This window comes from Galeopterus variegatus, unplaced genomic scaffold (genome assembly GCF_000696425.1).
Source record: "Galeopterus variegatus unplaced genomic scaffold, G_variegatus-3.0.2 Scaffold1608, whole genome shotgun sequence".
NCBI classification, from domain to species: domain Eukaryota; kingdom Metazoa; phylum Chordata; class Mammalia; order Dermoptera; family Cynocephalidae; genus Galeopterus; species Galeopterus variegatus.
Genome location: NW_007727719.1, coordinates 245,325 through 266,615, shown reverse-complemented (window position 1 = coordinate 266,615; position 21,291 = coordinate 245,325). Strand labels below are relative to the sequence as shown.

The 21,291-nt window shown below is 50.3% G+C and overlaps 2 protein-coding genes across 2 annotated transcripts in view; one reads left to right on the top strand and one right to left on the bottom strand.

Annotated features, from left to right (window-relative positions):
* The first annotated feature begins 1,338 nt into the window (after positions 1–1,338).
* Positions 1,339–7,112, top strand: TMEM150B (transmembrane protein 150B). Its single transcript, XM_008577959.1, has 6 exons — positions 1,339–1,406; positions 1,615–1,674; positions 1,763–1,830; positions 2,056–2,183; positions 4,444–4,627; positions 6,892–7,112. The coding sequence occupies exons 1-6, from the start codon at positions 1,339–1,341 to the stop codon at positions 7,110–7,112; spliced, it is 729 nt and encodes a 242-aa protein (XP_008576181.1).
* Positions 7,113–7,372: 260 nt separating this feature from the next.
* The window catches only part of BRSK1 (BR serine/threonine kinase 1), a 24,360-nt gene continuing 10,441 nt past the window's right edge, over positions 7,373–21,291 (bottom strand). The window contains exons 8-19 of the mRNA XM_008577958.1: positions 17,859–18,005; positions 17,336–17,367; positions 16,780–16,950; positions 16,213–16,310; positions 15,608–15,767; positions 15,317–15,377; positions 14,483–14,852; positions 13,862–13,910; positions 13,646–13,769; positions 12,764–12,962; positions 11,394–11,483; positions 7,373–8,058 (exon numbers count right to left, since the gene is read on the bottom strand). Coding sequence (XP_008576180.1) covers positions 7,901–8,058; positions 11,394–11,483; positions 12,764–12,962; positions 13,646–13,769; positions 13,862–13,910; positions 14,483–14,852; positions 15,317–15,377; positions 15,608–15,767; positions 16,213–16,310; positions 16,780–16,950; positions 17,336–17,367; positions 17,859–18,005 — 1,659 coding nt within the window. The 3' untranslated portion in view covers positions 7,373–7,900. The remainder of the gene's footprint in view (positions 8,059–11,393; positions 11,484–12,763; positions 12,963–13,645; positions 13,770–13,861; positions 13,911–14,482; positions 14,853–15,316; positions 15,378–15,607; positions 15,768–16,212; positions 16,311–16,779; positions 16,951–17,335; positions 17,368–17,858; positions 18,006–21,291) is intronic.

Sequence of the window (21,291 nt, the reverse complement as noted above, 5' to 3'; positions counted from 1 at the left end):
GGGTCTAAGGGGAAAGGTGTGGGGGCCCGAACTTGGGGATCCTAGAGAAGGACGAGGGCCTAGAGGATTGAACTTTTGGAGTTGAGGAGGGAGGAGGAAATTGGCCTGGTCTCCTGGGTCCTGGACAGAAGGAAGTGACTGTGACCAAAACATCCTGGTGCCAAGGGGGAAGAAGGCCAGAAAGTTGAGATTTGACTTGTGGGAAAGAGAAGGAATATGGTCAGGGCAGAGGAAGTAGTTGCTCTTTGGAGAGACAATTTTCTGATGGGTATGTCATCACCAAGATCTCCCTGCCCACCCATGCCCAGCCTGCTTGGGGAACTCTGGCATGATAGAGAGGAAGGGAGAGGAGAAGGCAATTGGAAAGGAGGAGGCAGAGTCACCAGGGCCCTACATTCAGCAGCCCTAGGAAAGAAACTGTACGCAGAAAGCAGGAAGACCTGAGGGCCTGGATTCTCAGGTCCCTGAGTAGGTAAGAGCTGACAGGTAAAACTGCTGGGGGGATAGAAATGAATGCTTGTATTCTAGAAGGGACTGGGGTCCTGGACTCCTGGGTCTTCAAGGGAAGAAGGGTGGAGAGAGCTGGAAGCTTAGATTTCTGGGTCCTGAGAGTTTGGATGTTGAACCCACAAAGCTGCAAGAAGGAAGTTAGGGGCCCCCTGAAACTAAGGTGCTGTCTGCTAGGTTCTGAGGAGACAGGAAGTGGCAGTTTGGGGGTGAGGTCCCCTAGAAAGTGGCAGTCAGAACAAAGGCCTTAACCTATCGTTCAATGCCCCAGCCTGAACTTTGCCTCTGGGGAAACTTTGACCTGCTCTGCAAGAGCCCCACCCCACATCCCAGCCCTTCTTCCCTTAGGCTCTCTCCCAGCCCCATTCCCAGGACTGGGAGAGTCCCAGGGAGCTTGAAGAAGTGAGTGGCCAGAGAGAGCCCTGGAGGCTAGGAGGTGAAGGGGAGGGGCTGGGAAGGTAGGAAAAAATGGCAAAACCATGAGAAAGTGGGAGTTTAGGACTGAAACACTATGTAAAAGATAGGGAATATGCCCCCGGGTGAGGGCTGGCCTGGCCAGATCAGACCCTGTCCCATAACTTCTGTCTGGGAGCCAATGGAAGCCTCCGAGGAAGGCGGCCACAATTCCATGCACCTGGACACTCCCTGAGTGCTGGTTCTTCACCTGGAGATTGAGAGAAGGAAAAAAAGGAAGGAGAGGAGAGAAGGAAAAAGAGAAAAGGAAGGAGAAGAGAGAAGGAGAGAAGGAAAGAGAGGAGAGGAAGGAGGGAGAGAGAGAGAGAGATTCCTGGCCCCAGCTCCAGCCCTTCTCCTTCCCCTGCAGATCCCAGCATGTGGGGCTATCTATCCCTGCTGCCTGTATTCCTGACCCTCTGGGCTGTTGCCGGAGTCTGGACTGTGTAAGTATGATAGGCAGGATGGATGCCTGGATCTGAGCGAAGAGGCGCTGGGGGCCTGGACTCGCTGGTCTGAGGGAGGAGTGGCTGCAGTCAGGACTCCTGGGTCTGAAGGAGGAGGGGGCTAGAAGTCCAGGTTTGTTTGTTTAATAGAAGGGAAATTTGTCATTGAAAGGCTCTTACTCACTTTTATGTGTTCCCCCCACCTTAGTTTTGCAATTTCCGTGGCCAACAGGACTGTGAATCTCACCGAAGGCTTCCCCTACATCAGGTAGTTATGGCACTGTGGGGTCCTGAGAGTGTAAAGTGGAGGACCTTGTCTTTGAGGAACCACAGGATGACCCCTTTATCTTTCCCAGTGTCTGCGGATCTTACCCCCCTCAGAGCTGCATCTTCAGTCAGTTGCTCAATGTGGGAGCTGCTATGGGTAAATATTCCCGAGCCCTTTTCATCCAGTGTTAGTCCAACCCAGCCAAATGAGCCCCTCCTCTCTCAGACCCAGGAGTCTAGCGCCCCAAGCCTCCTCCTTCCCCGAAATCCGGGAGCTTGGCCCTCATCCCCAGAGCCCCCATCTCTCACCACCCGGCTCCGTTTGCTGGGTACCTAAGAGTCCCGGGACCCAGATCTCCCGCCCACTTCCCTCTCCTCCCAGCTGCCTGGATCTGCATTGTACGTTACCACCAGCTCCGGGACTGGGGGGTCGGAAAGTGGCCTAACCAGCTGATCCTGTGGACGGGGCTCCTCTGTGCGCTGGGCACCTCCGTGGTAGGCAATTTCCAGGTGAGACTGAGTAGGCTCCCAGAGCCCACCCCGGGGTTCTGGCCGCTGGAGCCTGGGACTACAACTCCCAGCATCCTCGCGACCCCTGGTTTCTCATTTCGGGGGCTCGTTCCCGCACGGCCTCCTGGGACTTGTATTTTTCTGGTGGATAGTGGGCCGCGAAGGTGGTGAATTCTCTTGCTCTCTGAATCGAGCGTCGGGGCGAGGTTCTTTGTATACATAACTTCGTTGAACCCAGGCGGTTGAGACAGTTTTCTGCCATCCCCTTTCCCCATCATATTTAATGATGAAATGACTGAGATTCGTTCATTCTTAGAGTTTGGCAGTGTCTGACACATTGATTGACCGTTCATTCACTCTGGAGGAGGCTCGAGGCTTTACAATTGTGTACATTATTTCTTTTTTTCTTTTTCCTTTTTAGTGGCTGCCGGTACAGGGATCGAATCCTCGGTGTTATCCACACCATGCTCTAACCAACTGATCTAACCGGCCAGCCCCTGTGTACATTATTTTAAACCACCTCCACAAGAACCCTAGGAAGGTCCTTATTGGCCATATGCACAGAAAAGGTTTTTTTAATCAGTTGGTCCTTGGTGATCAGAAATGAACCCAGACTCATAGACTCTAGGATCCACATTCTTTTTTTTTTTTTTTTTTTTTTTTACGATGACCAGTAAGGGGATCTCAACCCTTGACTTGGTGTTGTCAGCACCACGCTCAGCCAGTGAGCAAACCGGCCATCCCTAGATAGGGAGCTGAACCCGTGGCCTCGGTGTTTTTTCAGCCCCGCCCTCTCCCGAGTGAGCCACGGGCCGGCCCTAGGATCCACATTCTTTTTTTTTTTTTTTTTACGATGACCAGTAAGGGGATCTCAACCCTTGACTTGGTGTTGTCAGCACCACGCTCAGCCAGTGAGCAAACCGGCCATCCCTAGATAGGGATCTGAACCCGTGGCCTCGGTGTTTTTTCAGCACCGCACTCTACCGAGTGAGCCACGGGCCGGCCCTAGGATCCACATTCTTAACCATGAAGTTCTGTAGATATTTGTAGAATAAATGAATCAACACATTATAGGAAACATCTTATTGGTTTATTTTATATTGTTTTATTTTACTTTTATGCCCAACCTCTCTTGCTGAAAGAATGGAAGTTGGGGGGAGACCACAAGAGGCTGACTCCAATTTGTTTATAAGAATTCCCCATCTAATTGGCATAGCAATTCGGTCACTTATTCATCTAGTCCTGTGTTCCTCAACCATTTATTATCATTGCTATTGTTATGTTGCTCCTTTAAGGAGTCTTTTTATTTATTTATTTAATTTTATTATTCATCCAGAAAATTTTTTTTCTTTTCAAAAATTTTTAATTGAAACATAATTGATTATACATATTTATGGGGTACAGAGTTGACTATCAGTATGTGTGTATGATATGTAGTGATCAAATCAGTATTATTAGCATGTTCATCATTACAAATTGTAACTATTCTTTTTTTTTTTTTTTAAAAGATGACCGGTAAGGGGATCTTAACCCTTGACTTGGTGTTGTCAGCACCACGCTCAGCCAGTGAGCGAACCGGCCATCCCTATATGGGATCCGAACCCAGGGCCTTGGTGTTATCAGCACCGCACTCTACCGAGTGAGCCACGGGCCGGCCCCAAATTGTAACTATTCTTTGTGTCCCTTACGCAATTACTCCCTTACCTCCCTCCCGCTCTTCCTTGCCCACCTCTGGAAATCATAGTTCTGTTCTCTTAAGGAGTCTTTTTAGACATTTTCCCCAAATTGCCCTCTCCCCTCATGAAATGTTTAACATTTTAAAAACATTACATAATATATACTATATACCTATAAACCACAAACCGTTGCAATATCCAAGATTTTTTTTTTTTACCGCCACTCATAGAACTAATTTTTATCCTTTGGGGGCAATATTCATCCCCCCTTTGAGAAGGCAACATTTATCCCACTCATATTTACTCAGCATCTACCATGTCCCAATCAGTGTTCTAGGGATTAAGACTACAGCAGTGATCAACAGATTTAAATGCCTGCCCTTGTGCAGCTAACAATAATCCATGTGCCTAATCAAAAAGCTGACGGCTACATATGGCAGTTTTCTTTTTTTTAAGCTACAGTAAAGCTAGACCCCAACATATGGCAGTTTTCAGTCACAATCTATTGTTATTCAAGGGCCTCCTTCCCCCACGGTGCCCCTTACCCTCCCAGTCTCCCTCTCAACTCTTCTCCTTTCTCTCAGGAAACCAACCAGCATCATGTGCACCTAACAGGGTCCTTCCTCGCTTTCATCATGGGCAACGTCTACTTCTGGTTACAGCTCCTCCTCTTCTGGCGGATGAAGAGCCTGCCCCAGCCTGGAGGCCCTTGGGTCTGGCCACTCCGCCTGGGCCTCTGCTGCCTCTGTACCATCCTGATTGTGGCCAGTATCCTTACTGGGGCTCAGGGCAGGGGTTAGGAGCAGTTCTTCATTGGGGTCGGTCTCCTATGCCCTTGCTATGTGACACCATGGATGTCCCTTAATTTTTCTGGGCCTCACAGTCGCCACATGGGATTATAGCTTCCTAATCCAGAGTGCTGACTTTGGGGTTGTGTTGCCTGGGTTGGGATCCCATCTCCTCCACATACTAGCTTGGAAAATCTGCTGTTTTCTTAACTTCTATGTGCCTCATTTTCCTCATTTATGAAATGTGGAAAATAACAGGGGAGGAGTAAACTGGATAATATACTTGAGGTGCTTAGATCTGTGCCTGGCACATAGTGAGAGACCAATAAATATGTTAGCAGAATGATATTCTAATAACAGTCCATTTGGAGCACCCACTCTGTGCCAAGCTTCATGCTGGTAAGAGTAAAAACAGGTTCATATGTGTGAGAGGGTGGGGGCTGGCCAGTTAGCTCAGCTGGTTAGAGTGCAGTGTTATAACACCAAGGTCAGGGGTTCAGATCCCCATACTGGCCAGCTGAAAAAAAAAAAAAAAAAGGTAAAAAAGACAGGGAAAGAATGTTGGCCAAGACCCACCATGAAGTTCTTCAGTGGAGGTAGTGGTGGGCTGCAGGTGGCTTGTGCGCTCACAGGAGCAGTTCGTGAACATCTCTTCATAACTCCACATTCAGCAGTTGTGTTACCATCTTGAAAGGTCATGGTGGGAGTATTTACACCACAGTGATTGGCGAAGGCTACCATCCAGAGCTGGTTATTCAGACACTGGACTGATAATCACTTTGTCTGCAGGGTCCTTGTTCTCAGTTGTCCCTTGGCTGGGGATGGGTGGGTGGGGCAGGGATGGGGCCATGAAGACAGCCAGGTCAGTGTGATAAGGGCTGGAAGTCTGCAAAGATGGGTCTGCGACCTGGCCAGAATCTGAGAATGGTCTTATAGAATGAGCTACTTTTGGCTGGGGTTGGGAGATTGGGGGGCAATATTGCAGGTGTATGCAGAGGGTAGAAAAACCAGCTGCTGGGAGGAAACGAGACTGCTGGCAGGGCTAAAGCTGAGTATCTCTAAGATGAGGAGTCAGAGGCTTGGGCTTCTGCCTGGGGGCAATAGGGTGTCATAGAAAGCTCCTGAGCAGGGGAAGAACTGGGTTAGTTCGGAGGGTAAGCGGTTTGTGTTTGGGGGCTCATGCCTCTCTCTTGCTGTAAGGCCCACCCATGGGGCCAGGGATGGTGTTGGCCTTATTCATGTATCCCATTGCCTGGCATAATGAGCTTAGATATCCTTGAATGAGTGAAATAGTATCTAAGCTGATTCAGGATGGGAGGAGAATGGAGAGGGGAAAAAGAAGGGGGGGGGATGAGGGTAGTGGTGGTGGCCCCATGAGAGAGGTCACACTAAATAAGAGATGTCTCTGCTAGGCTGGAGCTTGGAGAATGTGTCGGCTGGCAGTGTAGAAAAAGGTCATAAGGAGCTGGGACTGGGGAGCCAGAGAAGGGATGGGGCTAACCAGTACCAGAGAGATGCAAGACCAGATGAGGGGGTCCAGAGAGAGATGGGTAAGGCAGACAGGACGACTTGGGGTGACAAGCTGGCTGTGGGGGATGAGGAGGAGGGAGGGGGCAAGAGGGAGTCCCAAGTATCTGCTTGGGTGCAGGAGTAGATGGTGGAGTTGTCATGGGGACACCCAGAATGAGGAACAGATTTTAGGGAGATGAGATTAGATTGTTTGGGAGTGAGCAGGAGGGGCCTGTGGGCCTTGGGAAGGGGGAGGGACGTTCAGGAGAAAGAATCAAACACAGCCTGAGGCTGACCAGGTTCACATGGGGGTTGTCTTTAGGAAACCCCACCTATTTGGAGTTAGTGGCAATGGCAGCTAGGTATCAGGCCCCAAGAAGAAGGGAAATGGCAGAACCTTCATTGGGTCAGGGAAGATCAATGGAAAGATAAGTTATTTTGGGATATTGGGACTGCAATACTAATGGGAAGTACATGCAAGGGAAAACATCTGGAAGCAGCTTGAGATAGAGATAGGGACTGGAGAACATCTATGACGAAGGCTAGGATCTGTGTGAGAGAATGCGAGCAGACGAAGGCTAAGGATGGTGGCCAGCTGGGGGCGTGTCGTTCAAGCCTCGGTAGGGCAAGCACCTCATGAGAAGATACCCAGACACATCCTCCACTCACACAGCAACCAAGCTGGGCTTCCAGGTCCTTGGTGGTAGTGCTGTGACCCTTGACGCTCGTGTAAAGTGAATGTCCTCAACGTCCAGCAGCTGCGCTCTGCCTCTGCCCTCTGCGAGTGGGCTGTTGCCATGCTGCTGTTCACGCTTTTCGGCCTCTTTGCCATTGACTTCTCTGGCCTAGATGGCTGCACCCTGTGTCTTCAGTCGAGGCCCAGCCGAGGCCCCCCACCAGGGCCCAGTCTCAGCCCCCAGCCAGCTTCCCCTGTCTCCCTGCAGGTCAGGCTGTAGCAAATGCTTTGACCTAGGCCTTGCCCTCACAGTGGAGGAAGAAAGATGAGACCAATTCCCCCCACCTCTGCCAAGATGAACCACTGGGGATCTCTCCAATTGGCTGCGAGGTGGGGATGCAGCTGACCATTCTTGTCCTGGAGCATAGAGTGGACATGTATGTGGGGACTTTGAACAACTGGTCAGAGCCAACATTTTTTGTGCCCACCTGTCCCTGCCGTCAGGAGCACCCAGGAAGAGAGGCCAAGGCCAGCCAGCCATCCCTGATCAAGGCTATTTATTATTATTTTTATGCTTTGTTTTTTTTTTTTGGCTGCCGGTGGAATCAGAGACACGGACGCAGGCAGGATCACGCGAAACCAGAATTCCTTCCGGAGAGCAAATCCGTACAGAAGGTTGTGGGGGAGGGGAAAGTACCTGGAGAGGAGGGGCCCAGGAAGAGGAAGTTGGGGATGACACAGGGACAGAGGGCCCTGTCCGGATCTGCTAAGCCACCCCAACCAGCTCCCATCCCTCCCCCACCCCACCCTGCGGAGAGATTGATCAATAAATAAAATAATAAATTAATCAATAAATAAAATAGAAACAGCTCCCCCACCCCCACATCCCCCTAGAACCATCCCCCAATTGGGCACGGCCTCTGGAGCCCTATCCCTGCAGGGCAAGGCCGGTTTTTTGTCCTCCCCCCTCCCAACATACTCCTTGGGCCTTATTTACAGATTCACAGTTGGGGGGGCAGGGAAGGGGGGTGGGGGGGCTCCCTCCCCTCCTTCCCCGGCCCCCTGGGGTCAGGGCAAAGGGGTCCCATTGGTGGCCAGGAGCTTCTTGTCCTTGGGGGGGCCTCGGCGGGGAGAGCTGCTCAACTCTGGGTCTGGGCGGCCAGGTGGGGGCTGTAGGCTTCGGGGTGGGGTACCAGCAGGCCGGGTCTGGACCCCATTCTTCTCATCTGTGAGAGAGGAAAAGGTTTTGTGTGGATTCCAGGACTGCAGAGCTCAGGGTTAAGGTTCCCATGTTGGGATGGGGCATTGTCTCATCCATTGGTCTCAGTAACCCCAAGGCCTCCAGTGAGGCCAAATTTCCCGTCAAAGGGGTTTGAAGCCTTCAAAGGCAGTTGCTAGGGGGACACACGCCCTACCAACAAGGAATGGCTCCCCTAGAACAATGGGGGCTGTACCCTAGGCCCCCTGCAGCCCTGTAGCTGTGGAAACAGGGCCAAGTTAATGTAAGTGAGACCTCAGCCTGACCCGACTTCAGGAGAGATTCTCAGAGATTCCGGTTATGATACTATTTGTCAAGGGACAGCTTGTTGGAGCAACACAAGGTTCATAGCAAGAGGGCCCCCTCTTCTCTTCTGCTGCCCTGGTTAGGGGAAAATGTCCCATGGCAGTAGGGCCCAAGGGAGCTTTCTGAATGTTGTTTGGGGGTCTCAGGTCCTCCTGATTGGGTCTGCCTGACTCTGGTCACCCTTTTGTGGAGCCTGACTTCCTCCGTACTGACACCACTCAGGGACTATGGTGGAAACACTGGTTGTCATCCAGTCTTCTAGCAGTTTCCATGGGGCCTGAAACATTACCTGAGGTCCACTGGCAGAGATTCAGCCCCATTAAGAGGTGATGAATGCTGAGGGGCTGGGGGGAAGGTCACTGCTATAGCAACAAATAAGGCTCTCTTCTTCCAGGGCAGACTCCAAGGTCGGCCCCCTCCACTCCATTCTCTATAAGACAGGTAGCCAAGGCCCCAGATGCCTGTTGGTCCTACATCTTTGAGGGTGTATCCTTTTGGGATTCCTGTTTGCTAAGGTCAATTTCCTTAGCAAGGAAAGTGGTCCAGTGGATCTAATTCACTTTCTGGTTATCTCTAGCAACCATAAGGGAGAAGAGGGTTTCTCCACCCAAGCATTATTGAAATTTGGGGCCCGGATAATCCTTTGTTGTTGGGGGCTGTCCTGTGCATTGTAGGATGTTTTGCAACATCCCTGGCCTCCATCCACAAAATGCAGTAGCATCCCCCTCTCCCCCCAATTGAGACAACCAAAAATGTCTCCATACATTGCTAGATGTCCCCTGGGGAGCTGTGGTAGGCTGACTAAATGGCCTCCTCCAAAAATGTCCACATCCTAAATAAAACCTATGTTTGTAGTACTCAGTGTAAAAAAAAAAAAAAAAAAATTTTAAATTATATATATGTACTCTTGAAATTTAAAATTAATGTCAGTAATTTCTAGTAATTTTAAGCATAAAAAGTTCTATCTTTGACTTTCTAATTGGTTTTAAAATATATACAACCTGAATAGTAGTAAAAATTTTTCATTAAAAACAAACAAACAAACAAAAAAAAAACCCAAAAATGTCCACATCCTAATGCTGAGAACCTGAGAACCTTACAGTGCAGAAGAGATCTTGTGTTATGATTGAGGTTAAGGACCTAAGGTGAGGAGATTATCTTGAATTATCCGGGTAGGTCCAATTTAGTCCTTAAAAGAACCTTTCCCAGCTAAAGTCAGGGAGTTAGATGCAGAGTTGCTGGCTTTGAAGAGCAAGGGGCTGTGGCTAAGGAATGTGGATGGTCTCTAGGAGCTAGACAAAGCAAGGAAAAGATTTATCCCTAGAGCCTCCAGGAGGGAGTGCAGCCCTCCGGGTACCTTGACATTAGCCCAGTGAGACCTGTGTCAGACTTCTGACCTCCAGGATTGTAAGATAGTAAATTTGTATTGTTTCAGCCACCAAGTTTGTTGTCATTTGTTAACAGTGGCCATGGGAAACTAATACAGGGGCAAAATTGGCCCCTCATCAGTTGAGAATCACTGCTCCAAAGCAAAGACCTGAACCTGGACTCAGCACTTCCTAGTGACAAAGCCACCCTGGCTCCTGACTTCATTGCTGGGTCCCTTCACATGCTCCCTTTCACAGGGGAGAAGGTAGTCAAAGAGGCCTGGGAAAAGGCAGTAAGCCCTACCAAGATGATGCAGCTGGACTTCTCTTCAGTGGGGCCCAGCACCCTCATTCACTGAGTCTTAAGGAATCTCTGATCTTAGGGGAAGGGCCACCGTGTCTCAGGAACAGGCCTGTTTTCCTGAACAGGCACTGTCTTTATTTAGGATTCTGGTTATCAGTGGTTGCTAGGGCAGTGCTTATGCTATTGTTCAAATGCTTGAGTATCCCCAGAATTCATTCACTGAAATCATAACCCACAAGATGATAGTATTAGGAGGTCAGGCCCTTGGGAAGTGATTAGTTCACGAGGATGGAGCCCTCATGATTAGGATTAGTGCCCTTATAAAAGAAACTCCAGAGAGCTCCCTCGCTCCTTCCACCATGTGAGGATACAGCAAAAAGGTGCCATCTATGAACCAGGAAATGGGCTTTCACCATATAACGAATCTGCTGGTGCCTTGATCTTGGATTTCCCAGCCCCCAGACTCTCAGCAATAAATTTCTGTTGTTTACAAGCCACCTGATTTATGGTATTTTCTTTTTTTCTTTTTTTTTCCTTTTTGTCTTTTTTACTGACCAGTAACGGGATTGCAACCCTCGGTGTTGCGCCCGCACCGCGCTCAGCCAGTGAGCAGGAACCGGTCTCCACATGGGATCCGAACCCTCGGCGGGAGCGCCACCACGCTCCCAAGCGGCGCACTCTCCAGTGCGCCACCAGGCCGGCCCTATCGTATTTTCTTATAGCAACCATAACAGACTAAGACATTTACTGAGGCCTGGCCTCTCCTCTGTTCCCAGGTTGCTAGGGAACTCTACTTCCTGATAATTGGGGCTGGTGAGACCAGGGAAGGCTGATCTCCTGGAGTTCACAGATCTTGCAGGCTCCCTGTAAACTGAGCTTACAACCCTGGTTGCTAGGGACCATTAGGCCTTAGAAACAGGGCCAGGTGAGGCTCAAGTCCTTGAACACCAGAGAAGCCTGAGTCCTGCAAAGAGGGTGACCAACTTGTCCTGGTTTGCCTGGAACCATCCAGGTTTTAGCTTTGAAAGTCCCCTCAGTCCCAGGCAAACTGGGATGATTAGACACTCTCCTCTAGAACGGAGGTCCAGATCCTCTTTTGGCAGGATGTTCACTATCCCTAACACAAAGACTGTCATCTTTTTAGGGACCCCTGGAGGCCGGTATCAGGCCTCCGCCTCTCAGGGAACCTGCTCACAACACTGTAGCCTCAGTGAGACAATGGCAAAGGAGCCCAACATGTAGGCCTGCCTTCTCCACAGTGGAAACCTCATCTGCCAACCAAACCCCCGGAGCACCTGGTCACCCTGACATCTCCCTACCACCCACCTGCCAGGGCCTGCACGGAAGGCTGGTCATGAGTACTCAGCAGCTGTGCCTGGATTGTCTCCACCACTCGCTTGAATCGACGGCTGGGACCTGGATGGACAGGAGGGAAGGAAAACAGACTGACTGGGGGTAGGGGACCGAAGGCCCTCCCAGCCTGTGGATCCCAGTCCTTCCACCAAGTGAATGACTCTCCATCTCTGGGTCTCAATTGCCCCTGCTCTGCTGGGGCTGGCATAAACCCACGGTTTGCAATGGTCTCCCATGTTGCTATTTAAGGAACACTGTCAAACTCAGACACCTTCAACTTAAAAAATAATAGCAGGTGTTGGTTTCTACTTAAATAGATGCTATTGCTTGTTAGTTTCTAGTTGAGTTCATCAAGAGCCAGAATGTAACGGGAGAAAAAAAATCTTAAAATTGAGAAATATTTGCATATTAATCTTTAAGGGGGGAGGGAAAAAAAAAAGCCATAATTCGTTTTGGTGGTAGAACACCCTGGTGTTCCATAGCAGCCTGGTTTAGAAACACTCAGAGCAAGCTCATCTCCTGACTGACATATTAAGATCAGTGACAAGAAGAGCAAACAGATATCCCTTGCTACCCAGACTCTCACTATTAGGACTCAGGAAACAAGTTGAGTGGGAAGCAAGGCATTTCTGTGGTTTTCTTTTTTTACTTAAAAAGATGTTTTTTTTTCTTTAGTTTTTCTATTGTTTTCATCTCGTGCCAACTCCTGATTGGTCACAGCTGCCTGCAGTTAGTTTCTGAGGCTGCAGCTCAGCTCAGCAGGAAGAAGTGTCGTGATGAATTGGTGATGTCTGCTCTGAGACTGATATTTGACAACAGCATGCTACATCTTTTCCCTTCTGATCTATGATATCAAACTAGTAGGGAGAGCTCTGCTCTCTCTTGTGAGGTCAGAAGGCCTAGGTTGAGCCCCAGATCTGTCACAGTTTACTGTTTGACTGTTTGATTCTGGTCAAGTCCCTTTACCTTTCTACCTCAGTTTTCTCTTTTGTTTTAGCAGCTGGCTGGTCCAGGGATCCAAATCCTTGACCTTGGTGTTACAAGGCTGTGCTCTGACCAACTGAGCTATGAGCTAGCCCCCTCAGTTTTCTCATCTGTAAAATGGGTGATTACTAACACCTCAGGGGCTGCTTGGACACTTCATTGTTTACACTGTTAATGTTGAGAGAATGGATGAGGAGGATGTGGGGGTCTGTGTGAGGAGGGAGTTTGCAGACAGCATCAGCTCAACACCATTTCCTCCTCCCTCTTGCTGCACCCCTGGGCCACTACTCTATCTTAGCTGACTTGAACACCTCAAACACAGCACTGGGTTGGGGACAGTCTAGTCAAGAGAGACTCACCGGAGATGAGAGTAAAGGTGACAGAATAGATGCCACCACCACCACTGCCGTCCCGTCGGGGAGAAGGCTCTGGACCCTCAGAGGAGCTGATGTCCACCTGGAAGCGGACAGGCTTCTGGAAGACGGAGGGGCCACCACTGGCTTTGTATTCGGCCCTGAAGCTGGTCTGTGACAGCACACTGTGACTCAGGCTGGGGATCTGAGAGAGGTGGGGACACAAGGATGGAGTGAGTCCAGGGAATGGATAACCCTACAACCAGCACTGCCCAAGGAACTACAAGTCCAATCAGCCACTGGGGGGAAAGAATAACAGAAAAGGCATTAGGAGGCCCTATTGCCTACTGGGACTTGTAGTTTTCTCTGTCCTACTATAAATAGGGTATCAGAAGAATGTTGAAGAACTGAATCCCAACTTCATGAGGACTCTTAAATCTAGGTGATGGCTCCAGGACCACATGAAACACACTTCTCCCTCCCTCTACGGTATTGCCTATAGCCATATCAATCTCAGAAACTTTAAGTCCAATGATCCTTCTAGAGGTAAAAAATCACAGGACTGGCAGTGGGCAGCTCTAAAGTCTGTTGAGAAAAACAGTTCTGCTAATTTCAGACCTGGTTGTAGGGGAATGGGAATTCACCAATCCTTGGGGGACACTAATATCTGGCAAGTTGTAATTCAGCATTCTTTTTCATCATTTCCAGGCCTCTGGGCACAATAAACCTTTTCTGCTTCCCTGTACCCAAGTCAACTCCGGCTGGAACACTACAAATTACATGAGCCCCAGGAAGATGTCAGGCCAGTGCTAAGGTGGTGAATCCCAGGGGCTGCTGAGATTTGTAGTTCTGTGGTGGTCAGGATCAATGGGGACCCAGGACCCTCACCGACAAGAAGGCATGGACAATGTCTGCTTTGATGCTGCTGAGAGGTTTGTCCTTTAGCACGAGGAATATTTGTTCTTCTTTGTCCAAGGAGATAAAGTTCCCAAACCAGGAGCGTTTTGCCAGCCTGAATGGGAGGGGATGATTGAAAGGTCAGGAGGGCACCAAGGAGATGAAATCCCTCTCCGTCCCCACCCTTCTCTTCCCTGTTAGACTCACTCTGGGGAGGACTCTGGTGTTAAACTGGACATCTCCTCAGCTGTGGGGACTGGATGGTGGGAGGGAAGAGAATGTGGTTAACACTTACCCATCATCCTAATGGCCAGCATATAAACCAGCCGTTGCCTCCTCCCAGGGGTTCCAGACCCCACTGCCTATTCACCCCGAGTAGCTAAATCCCAAATGGCATGCTGCCTGTTTCTTCCAGGGATGTCACCCTGGTGAGGCCAGGCTCCCTGGGTGGTGTTCACAAAACACAGACCAATGGGAGGTGATCCAGAGGACAGAAGGCGCATGTCCCTCAGATGGGCTCCTCCTCCAGAACTAGAGGCCCCATCTCTCTCCCCAACACCTGCATCTCTGATGGAAACTCCCTCTCCACCCCCTCTTCTCTTTTTTACTTTCTTTTTAAACTTTTTTCTTTTTCTTTTTTTTTTTGCAGCTTGCCAGTATAGGGATCTGAACCCTTTTTTCTTAGAATATGTGAATCCAGCCCCCCTCCTCCCTGGAGATCCCAGGGGGACCTTCCCGGGGACCAGACTTTCAGCCCCCAGCACCATCCCTATATTAAGACTCAGCAGTCCCCACACCAAGCCCCTGCACCCCTAGAGACCCCTATACCCTGCATCTTGCGCCGGTGAAAGCGAGGGGAGCCCAGGAAGCTGTTGCGGATGGAGTTGAGACGACTCCTCCAAGCGGCTCCCCCGACACCACCGCCGGGGCTGGGGGGTGGCGTTGTTCCCGGAGTGCCGGTGGGGCTAGCCCGGGGTGTGTGCAGAGGCGAGTGCAAGGGGGTCCCCCCTGAGGAGCGTGGGGAGCCTGGAGGGCCAGGCAGGGGTGTGGAGCGGGCACTGGGGGGTGGGGGCTGCTCTCCAGTGCCCCCGCCCCTGGGGCCCCGAGAAGGCAGTGTCTGCGTTTTGGAAGTCGGGGAGCCCCCACCTCGGGCCTCATCTCCAGCTCCTGGCTCCGGTGAGAAGGAAAAGACCGGACTCTGCAGAGGAGCAAGACTGGTGAGAGAGAGCGGACTACAACTCCCAGGAGGCTCTAAAAGCTCCCACTTGCACACACTCAGGGAGACTGGCCCCAATGCACGCTGCAACTTGTAGTCCATTGTTCCCCTTCCCACCCTCCAAAGGCAGGAGGGCAAGGACTACTACTATCAACAGTCATGACTGTAACCCCAGACAGAGCAGAGAGAATAGTACACAGTAGGTGCTTAATTTACTTTTGTTAAATGAATAAATGAACCCTTCACACACACACTGAAAACCCAATCCTAAGGAGGTAGAAATGGCCTAGGGACTGGTTTATGTAGCCTTGGGTCTTTGGCCCTCAGGGACAAGGAGGTGACATCTCAAGGCCTCAAGGGGAATTGTAGTTTCTGCTGCTCAATCTTTGCTCCACAGTGTCTTTACCCCTTTACCCCTTCTAATTCCACTGGAGACCTGGCCTTACCCTTGGGCTGCTTAGAGGACTGGAGGACAGACCAGTGGAGGCTCCACTGACGCTACGGGATCTGTTTCCAGGATAGATTAAAAAAAAAGAAAAAAATCAGATGGGAGGGTTTCAAAAGGCTCAGATGTCTTCTTACTTTCACAGTACTTCTAGATAAGGAAATGAGGCCCAGAGAGGGGAGGTGACTTGTCTCAAGCACACAGCACATTTGAGGTTGAGCTGGGCTAGAATCCTGAACTCCCTCTATACATGGAGACTGTGGATCCTCCTGGAGAGAAGAGGGGCTCCTACCTCTGGCTGTGCTGGGCCATCTCCAAAGCCCGTCGGGTGGGCACAGGGGAGCCACCACCTCCAGCATCCGTGATGCTCAGGACTTCCATGGACTTCCGCTCTGGCCGCCGCTTCCCGTGACGGCTCAGCATGGGGGAATCCACACGCTTCCGGGGTGGGTCTAAGGGCCAAGAGTTTCAACTCAATCAACAGATGAATTCACCCAGGTGTACATGGTACTTATACCAATAGGGAAACAGAGGCCGAGAGTAAAGAGGGTTTTTTTTTTTTTTTAAATTTTTTTTCAAAAGATGACCGGTAAGGGGATCTCAATCCTTGACTTGGTGTTGTCAGCACCATGCTCAGCCAGTGAGCAAACCGGCCATCCCTATATGGGATCCGAACCCGGGGCCTTGGTGTTATCAGCACCGCACTCTCCCGAGTGAGCCACGGGCCGGCCCCCTAAAGAGGGGTTTTGACAAAGTTCTCAGAGCAAATCAAGCTATCTAAACCCAGAAGATCAGGGCCTGCAGCCCCTTCTTCCCTAAGGAATCTGAGCATCTGGGCTCACAGCCTATTCATCTCTCAGGACCTAGGCCTCTAGCCTCCCAGCTCTGCTTTCTCACCAACATCATTCCGGGGAGGCAGATCCTGGTCCTCACAGCTGGGATACCGCTCTTTCCGATCCAAAAGCAGATAATATATCATCTTTTCTTGGTTCTCCCTAAGACAGGGGGTGGGGAAAGAGAAGGGGGTAGGAAAGGATTGAAGTCAGAGATCAGTGCCCAGAGGAGGTCTCATTCTCTTCCAGCTGCTGTGGCTCTCTGGGCCTCATTCCCACCCAGTAGTTCTGTCTATGGTTCCATTATTCAAGGTATCAATATGGTTGGTTTTCTTGGTTCAGTGTACATCTCAGTCTCTTTTCACTCAATAATAGCTTCTCATTTATAAGTACTATGTAAGGCACCATCTAAGTCTGTCTCAGCATCTGTTAGTACTTTGCTGTGTTTATCAGCTTTTTCCTGCTGGTCCCAACACTCCCACGTTCCATTTAACAGCCAGGGTTCCATGCCCCAGGCAATCTGCACATGCGAAAGGCCCCAGCATGCTCCCTGCTGGTTGGTTGTTGGGGGAGCCGCAACAGTTTGCCCCTCTTCGGAGGGTGAGTGTGTGCAGGGGTCTTGCGGTCTTACTCATCACTGCGCAGCTCGCGGTGCAGCCGCTCACGGTCCCTGAAGCAGCCCAGTGACGCCATGCTCTCTAGGACGTCGGGGTCCAGCTCTCCGTTCGATGGCAGGCTCCGCATGGCTACCCGGCGACCTGGGGCTGGTTCCAAGCATGGGTCAGGCTCGTGTTTCCCGCCTCTGGGGTGGGTGGGAAACATCATCAGGAACTGGGCATCCAAGATGGATCATCCTTCTTCCTCCTAAACTCAAGGGTCCCAGGACTCAGCCAGGTCTTCTTTTAGGGACCCATGAGTCAGAGCCCCCAGCCTCTCCTCCCTCACATCTAGGAGTCCAGACCACCAGCCCCTTCTTCTTCAAACCTGGGAGTCCTGGACTCCTAGCCCTCTTCTCCCTCTAATCCCTTCTCCAGCTGTGTCCTCCTCCCCCAAGACCCAGAAGTCTGAGTCCCTAGCCCCTCGTCATTCAGGAATTCTGGCATCCCACCCCCATCCTCCTCTCCTGCTTTGGCCACTACCCCCGTCCTCCCCCACGGACCCAAGTGTCCAGTTCCCCCCATACTCACAGGTACCAAGGATGTTTCTGAATTTGCTCCAGCTGTGAGGGGGGTGGGTCATAGAGAAGCAGAAGTGAGGTCGTATGCACACAGTAGGCGCGCAATGAAAGCTGACTAGAGTGTCCTGGGGGGGTTCCTAACCACGCCCCCCTCCTTTCAGCAGGGGCAGCACGGATCACGTCTCCCCCTCGTGGTAGCTGAGCGAATCGCCCTGCGCACGCGCGGTCCTACTGCTCTGGACCCGCCTCGCTAGTTTCCCGCAGGAGCAGTGTCATCCTGTTTCTCTGCGCCGCCTCCCGTCAGTCCGCGCATGCGCTTTTCTGCTGCCTGGGGCTCCCCTAGTCCAGTCCTGAGCAGCCTCTTCACTAGCTTGGAGCGGCAGGCTGTGGGGGACCTTGGGCTGCGGCCCAGCCAGTGACCCAGTCACTCCGGAGACTGACAGGCAGGTCCTGGAAATCCATCCCCATGCCTCCCCTAGGAATTCTGTCCTCATCACCCACTGTCCCTCCCTCTGCTGGTCTCCCCAACTCACACTGAGCCTTTTTTCGGGCTCCACTTCGATCATCCCCCTCAGGAGGCTCTGGCAGTCTGGAGGAATGAAGTGGGGCATGTGGAAGACGCCCCTCTTCACCTTCTCCAGCAGCTGGCGGAGGTTGTCATCATCAAAGGGCAGAGCCCCCTGGGCAAGAAATAGGACCCCTTACAAACAGCTTATGATTTGCCAAGTGAGATTCTAAGCGCTTTACACGCATTAACAACGTCATCCTCACCACAAGTAGAGCAGGTAGGGAACTATTATTATCTGCATTTTACAGGTGGAGAAAATGAAGCACAGAGAGGCTCCTCAACCTGCCCAAGGACGCCTAGCTCCTAAGTGGCATAGCAGGTATTTAGCAAGGGACAGCTTGGCACGAGTGCTTAAGAGTCTGGAACTGCAGTTTGGAGGCTGTTCCTTAAAAACAGGTTTTGGGAGAAACCAGTTTCAGGAGAGAATCTTCCTTCCTTCAACAAAAGGTGACCATTTGTTATGGGTCAGCAAGCCAACAGTGAACAAAACAAGCCCTTGCCCAACACAACTCACATGGCAGGTTGGGAGACAGAATCTGGGTGAGCAAGCAAAAACAAATAGCTACATAATGACAGAGTGACTGAGTCTTCTCCCTGGAGGTACTATTGGAGCAGAGGCCTGAAAGAGGCTGAGCCCTAAATCCAATGACTGGTGCCCTTATAATAAAAAGGAGAGCACACAGAGAAACAAAGAAGGTCCTGTGATGATGGAGGCAGAGATTGCAGTGATGCAGCTATAAGCAAAAGAACGCCAGGAGCCATCAGAAGTTAGGAAGAGTCAAGGAGGGATTCTTTCCTAGCATCTTCAAAGGGAGCATAGCCCTGCTGTCACCTTGATTGTGGACTTCTGACCTCCAGAAGGGTGAGAGAATAAATTTGTGGGTAGTTTTAAGCCACCCAGTTTGTGGTCATTTGTTATTACAGCCAAGAATCACAGCATGTGCAAAGTCCCCAGGGTGTCAGGAGGGGATTGAGGAGAGGGGAGAATGGTGGGTGAGGAGGCTTGAGAGATAGGATGTGGCAGATCACATGGAGTTTTGGCTTCACAGAGGGGCAGTATACACAGTGGTTAAGCGTTCAGATGCTGGTGTCTGCCTTGCTCTGCTGCTTATAGCTGTGTGACCACAGGCGAGTTGTGCTACTTCTCTGAAAATGGTGATGGGTAGGACTGTGTCAGAATGAGCTGACTTAATACAGTGCTGGGCCCACGGTAAGGACTATACATGTGGTTAGCTGTTGTTACAGTTCCACAACTGACCATACCCCTGCTACATCCCAGGTTACGATCTAGCCACTAGAGGTGAATCAGGGAACAAATCTATGTCGCTGCCCTCCTGGAGCTTTACCTGAACAGTGCCTGGCACACACTAGATGCTCAATTAGCAGTAGCTGAATGAGTAGAAGTTGAATTCTAGAGGGGAAGACAGACAATAAACAAATGGACCTATCGAATAAGATAAGTGGGAATGCTTGGGATGAGCAGGGCAAAGGGTTAGAGAGAGGGGAGCCAAGTTGCTCTTGGATGAGGTGACACTGGACAAAGACTCTTGCAGGAGGCTAGAGTCTGAGTCTCTGAGGCCTCTTTCAGTTGTCACAAGCATCCGGTTGCCCCTGGTACCTGATGCCTGTGGACAGAGAATGCAGAGTGTGTGTGTGTGGGGAAAACAGGGAGAGAGCACCCCTGGGTGCTGGTTTTTGGGTCAGGAAACTTGGGTTTGATTTGTGGCTGCCTAACATTCTAGCATGGAGCCTCAATTTCCTCTGCTTTGTGAAATGGACAAAATGATCCTTCCAGGAAGGGCTATGGTATGAATTAAAAATTATAACAACAGGGCTGGCTGGTTAGCTCAGTTGGTTAGAGCACAGCCTTATATCATCAAGGTCACTGTTTCAGATCCCCCAAACTGCCAGCCCTCCCCCCCAAAAATTATAACAGTAGCAACAATACAGGTGATTCTCATTATGCTTGCTAGTTCTGTTCTATAAAGTCACTACAAACACTGAATTAGTAAATAATGAATCACTGCCCCTAGAGGAAATACAGTTAGGTTCCTTTGACCATCTGGTCACAACATTTTCGTTAATCAATCATTACATAACCTTGTTTTTATTTGTTTCTGTTTAGAGATACCTTTAATATGTACTGTTTCATTGACATTGAACTCACGACCAACAGCACTATAATTCATGCCTGAATGAAGCTCATCTAGCACATTACAGCTTCCTTGCACTTAGGAATACTAGATGGCACTACATTTGGGGGCCACATTAAACTGCAAAATAATCAACCATAAACACAAAAATGCAAAAGATGTGACAATGAATAGACTATGAAAAGGACACTTGTTTACAGGATGAGAATTGAAACAAGAAGGCAGAGGTCTCCTTGACCTCAGCTGTGAGGATGGGTGACTCAAATCTTCTCTGCTCTGCGCATGTTCAGGAGTGACCACTAAAGCACCTCGAGTACTGATCATGGGTTACAAATTTTACCTAGTACATGAATTTGCAAATATGGAATCTCTGAATAATGAGAACTGACCGTAATAATAATAAGCTCTACTAATAATAATTATCAAGCACTGCTTCAGGGTCTTAACATACAACATTTAATTTAACCCTCACAATTTCAGGTACTCTAGTTTTTCCCATTGTGCAGATGAGGAAACTGAAGCTTGGAGAGGGAAGGTGACTTGCTTGCCCAAGGTGAGGGAGTAGGGATTTGAACTCAGCTGGATGGCCTCCAGAACTGGGCTTTTAACCATGGATGAAGAAGGGCTGAGATCTGGGGTGTTTTTAGCCGATCTCTTGAGCACCTCTGCTGCTCCCCTATGGGGATGTGAGTCCCAGGAAGGCAATGCTGGGTTGGTTCATTCCCCTTAGTGTCTGTCACAGAGCCTAGTGGTTAAGAGACCAAAGATTGATCCCAGGCCTTAGGATCAGCCATAGGCCAGTCACTTCCCCTCTACAGGATTGCTAAAAGAATTACGTGAGATAGTGTACTTGAAACAGTGCAGTTTACTTACATGGGGTAAACTGCTTATTTATTCATCCTTCATGTGTTTATTGGGGGCTTATAATGTGCCAACCCTGGGGTTATAAAGGTGAGCCAACAAAACAAAAGAAAACATAAAAAGACAAAAGCCTTGGGGCCGGCCCGGTGGCGCACTGGATAAGTGCGCTGCTTGGGAAGCGCGGCAGCGCTCCCGCCCGAGGGTTCGGATCCCACATACAGACCGGTTCCTGCTCACTGGCTGAGCGGGGCGCGGGAGCAGCACCGAGGGTTGCGATCCCGTTGCCGGTCCCCGGTCTGGTACGGGGGCAACACTGAGGGTTGCGATCCGTTGCCAGACACGGAAAAAGACAAAAAAAAAAAAAAAAAAAAAAAAAAAAAAAAA

Bases quoted from the DNA above. Each gene is read 5' to 3' on its own strand.
- TMEM150B (XM_008577959.1), top strand. From the start codon at position 1,339: ATGTGGGGCTATCTATCCCTGCTGCCTGTATTCCTGACCCTCTGGGCT. The intron at 1,407-1,614 runs GTAAGTATGATA...CCCCCACCTTAG, and splicing joins GTTGCCGGAGTCTGGACTGT to TTTTGCAATTTCCGTGGCCA. The intron at 4,628-6,891 runs GTATCCTTACTG...GCTCGTGTAAAG, and splicing joins TACCATCCTGATTGTGGCCA to TGAATGTCCTCAACGTCCAG.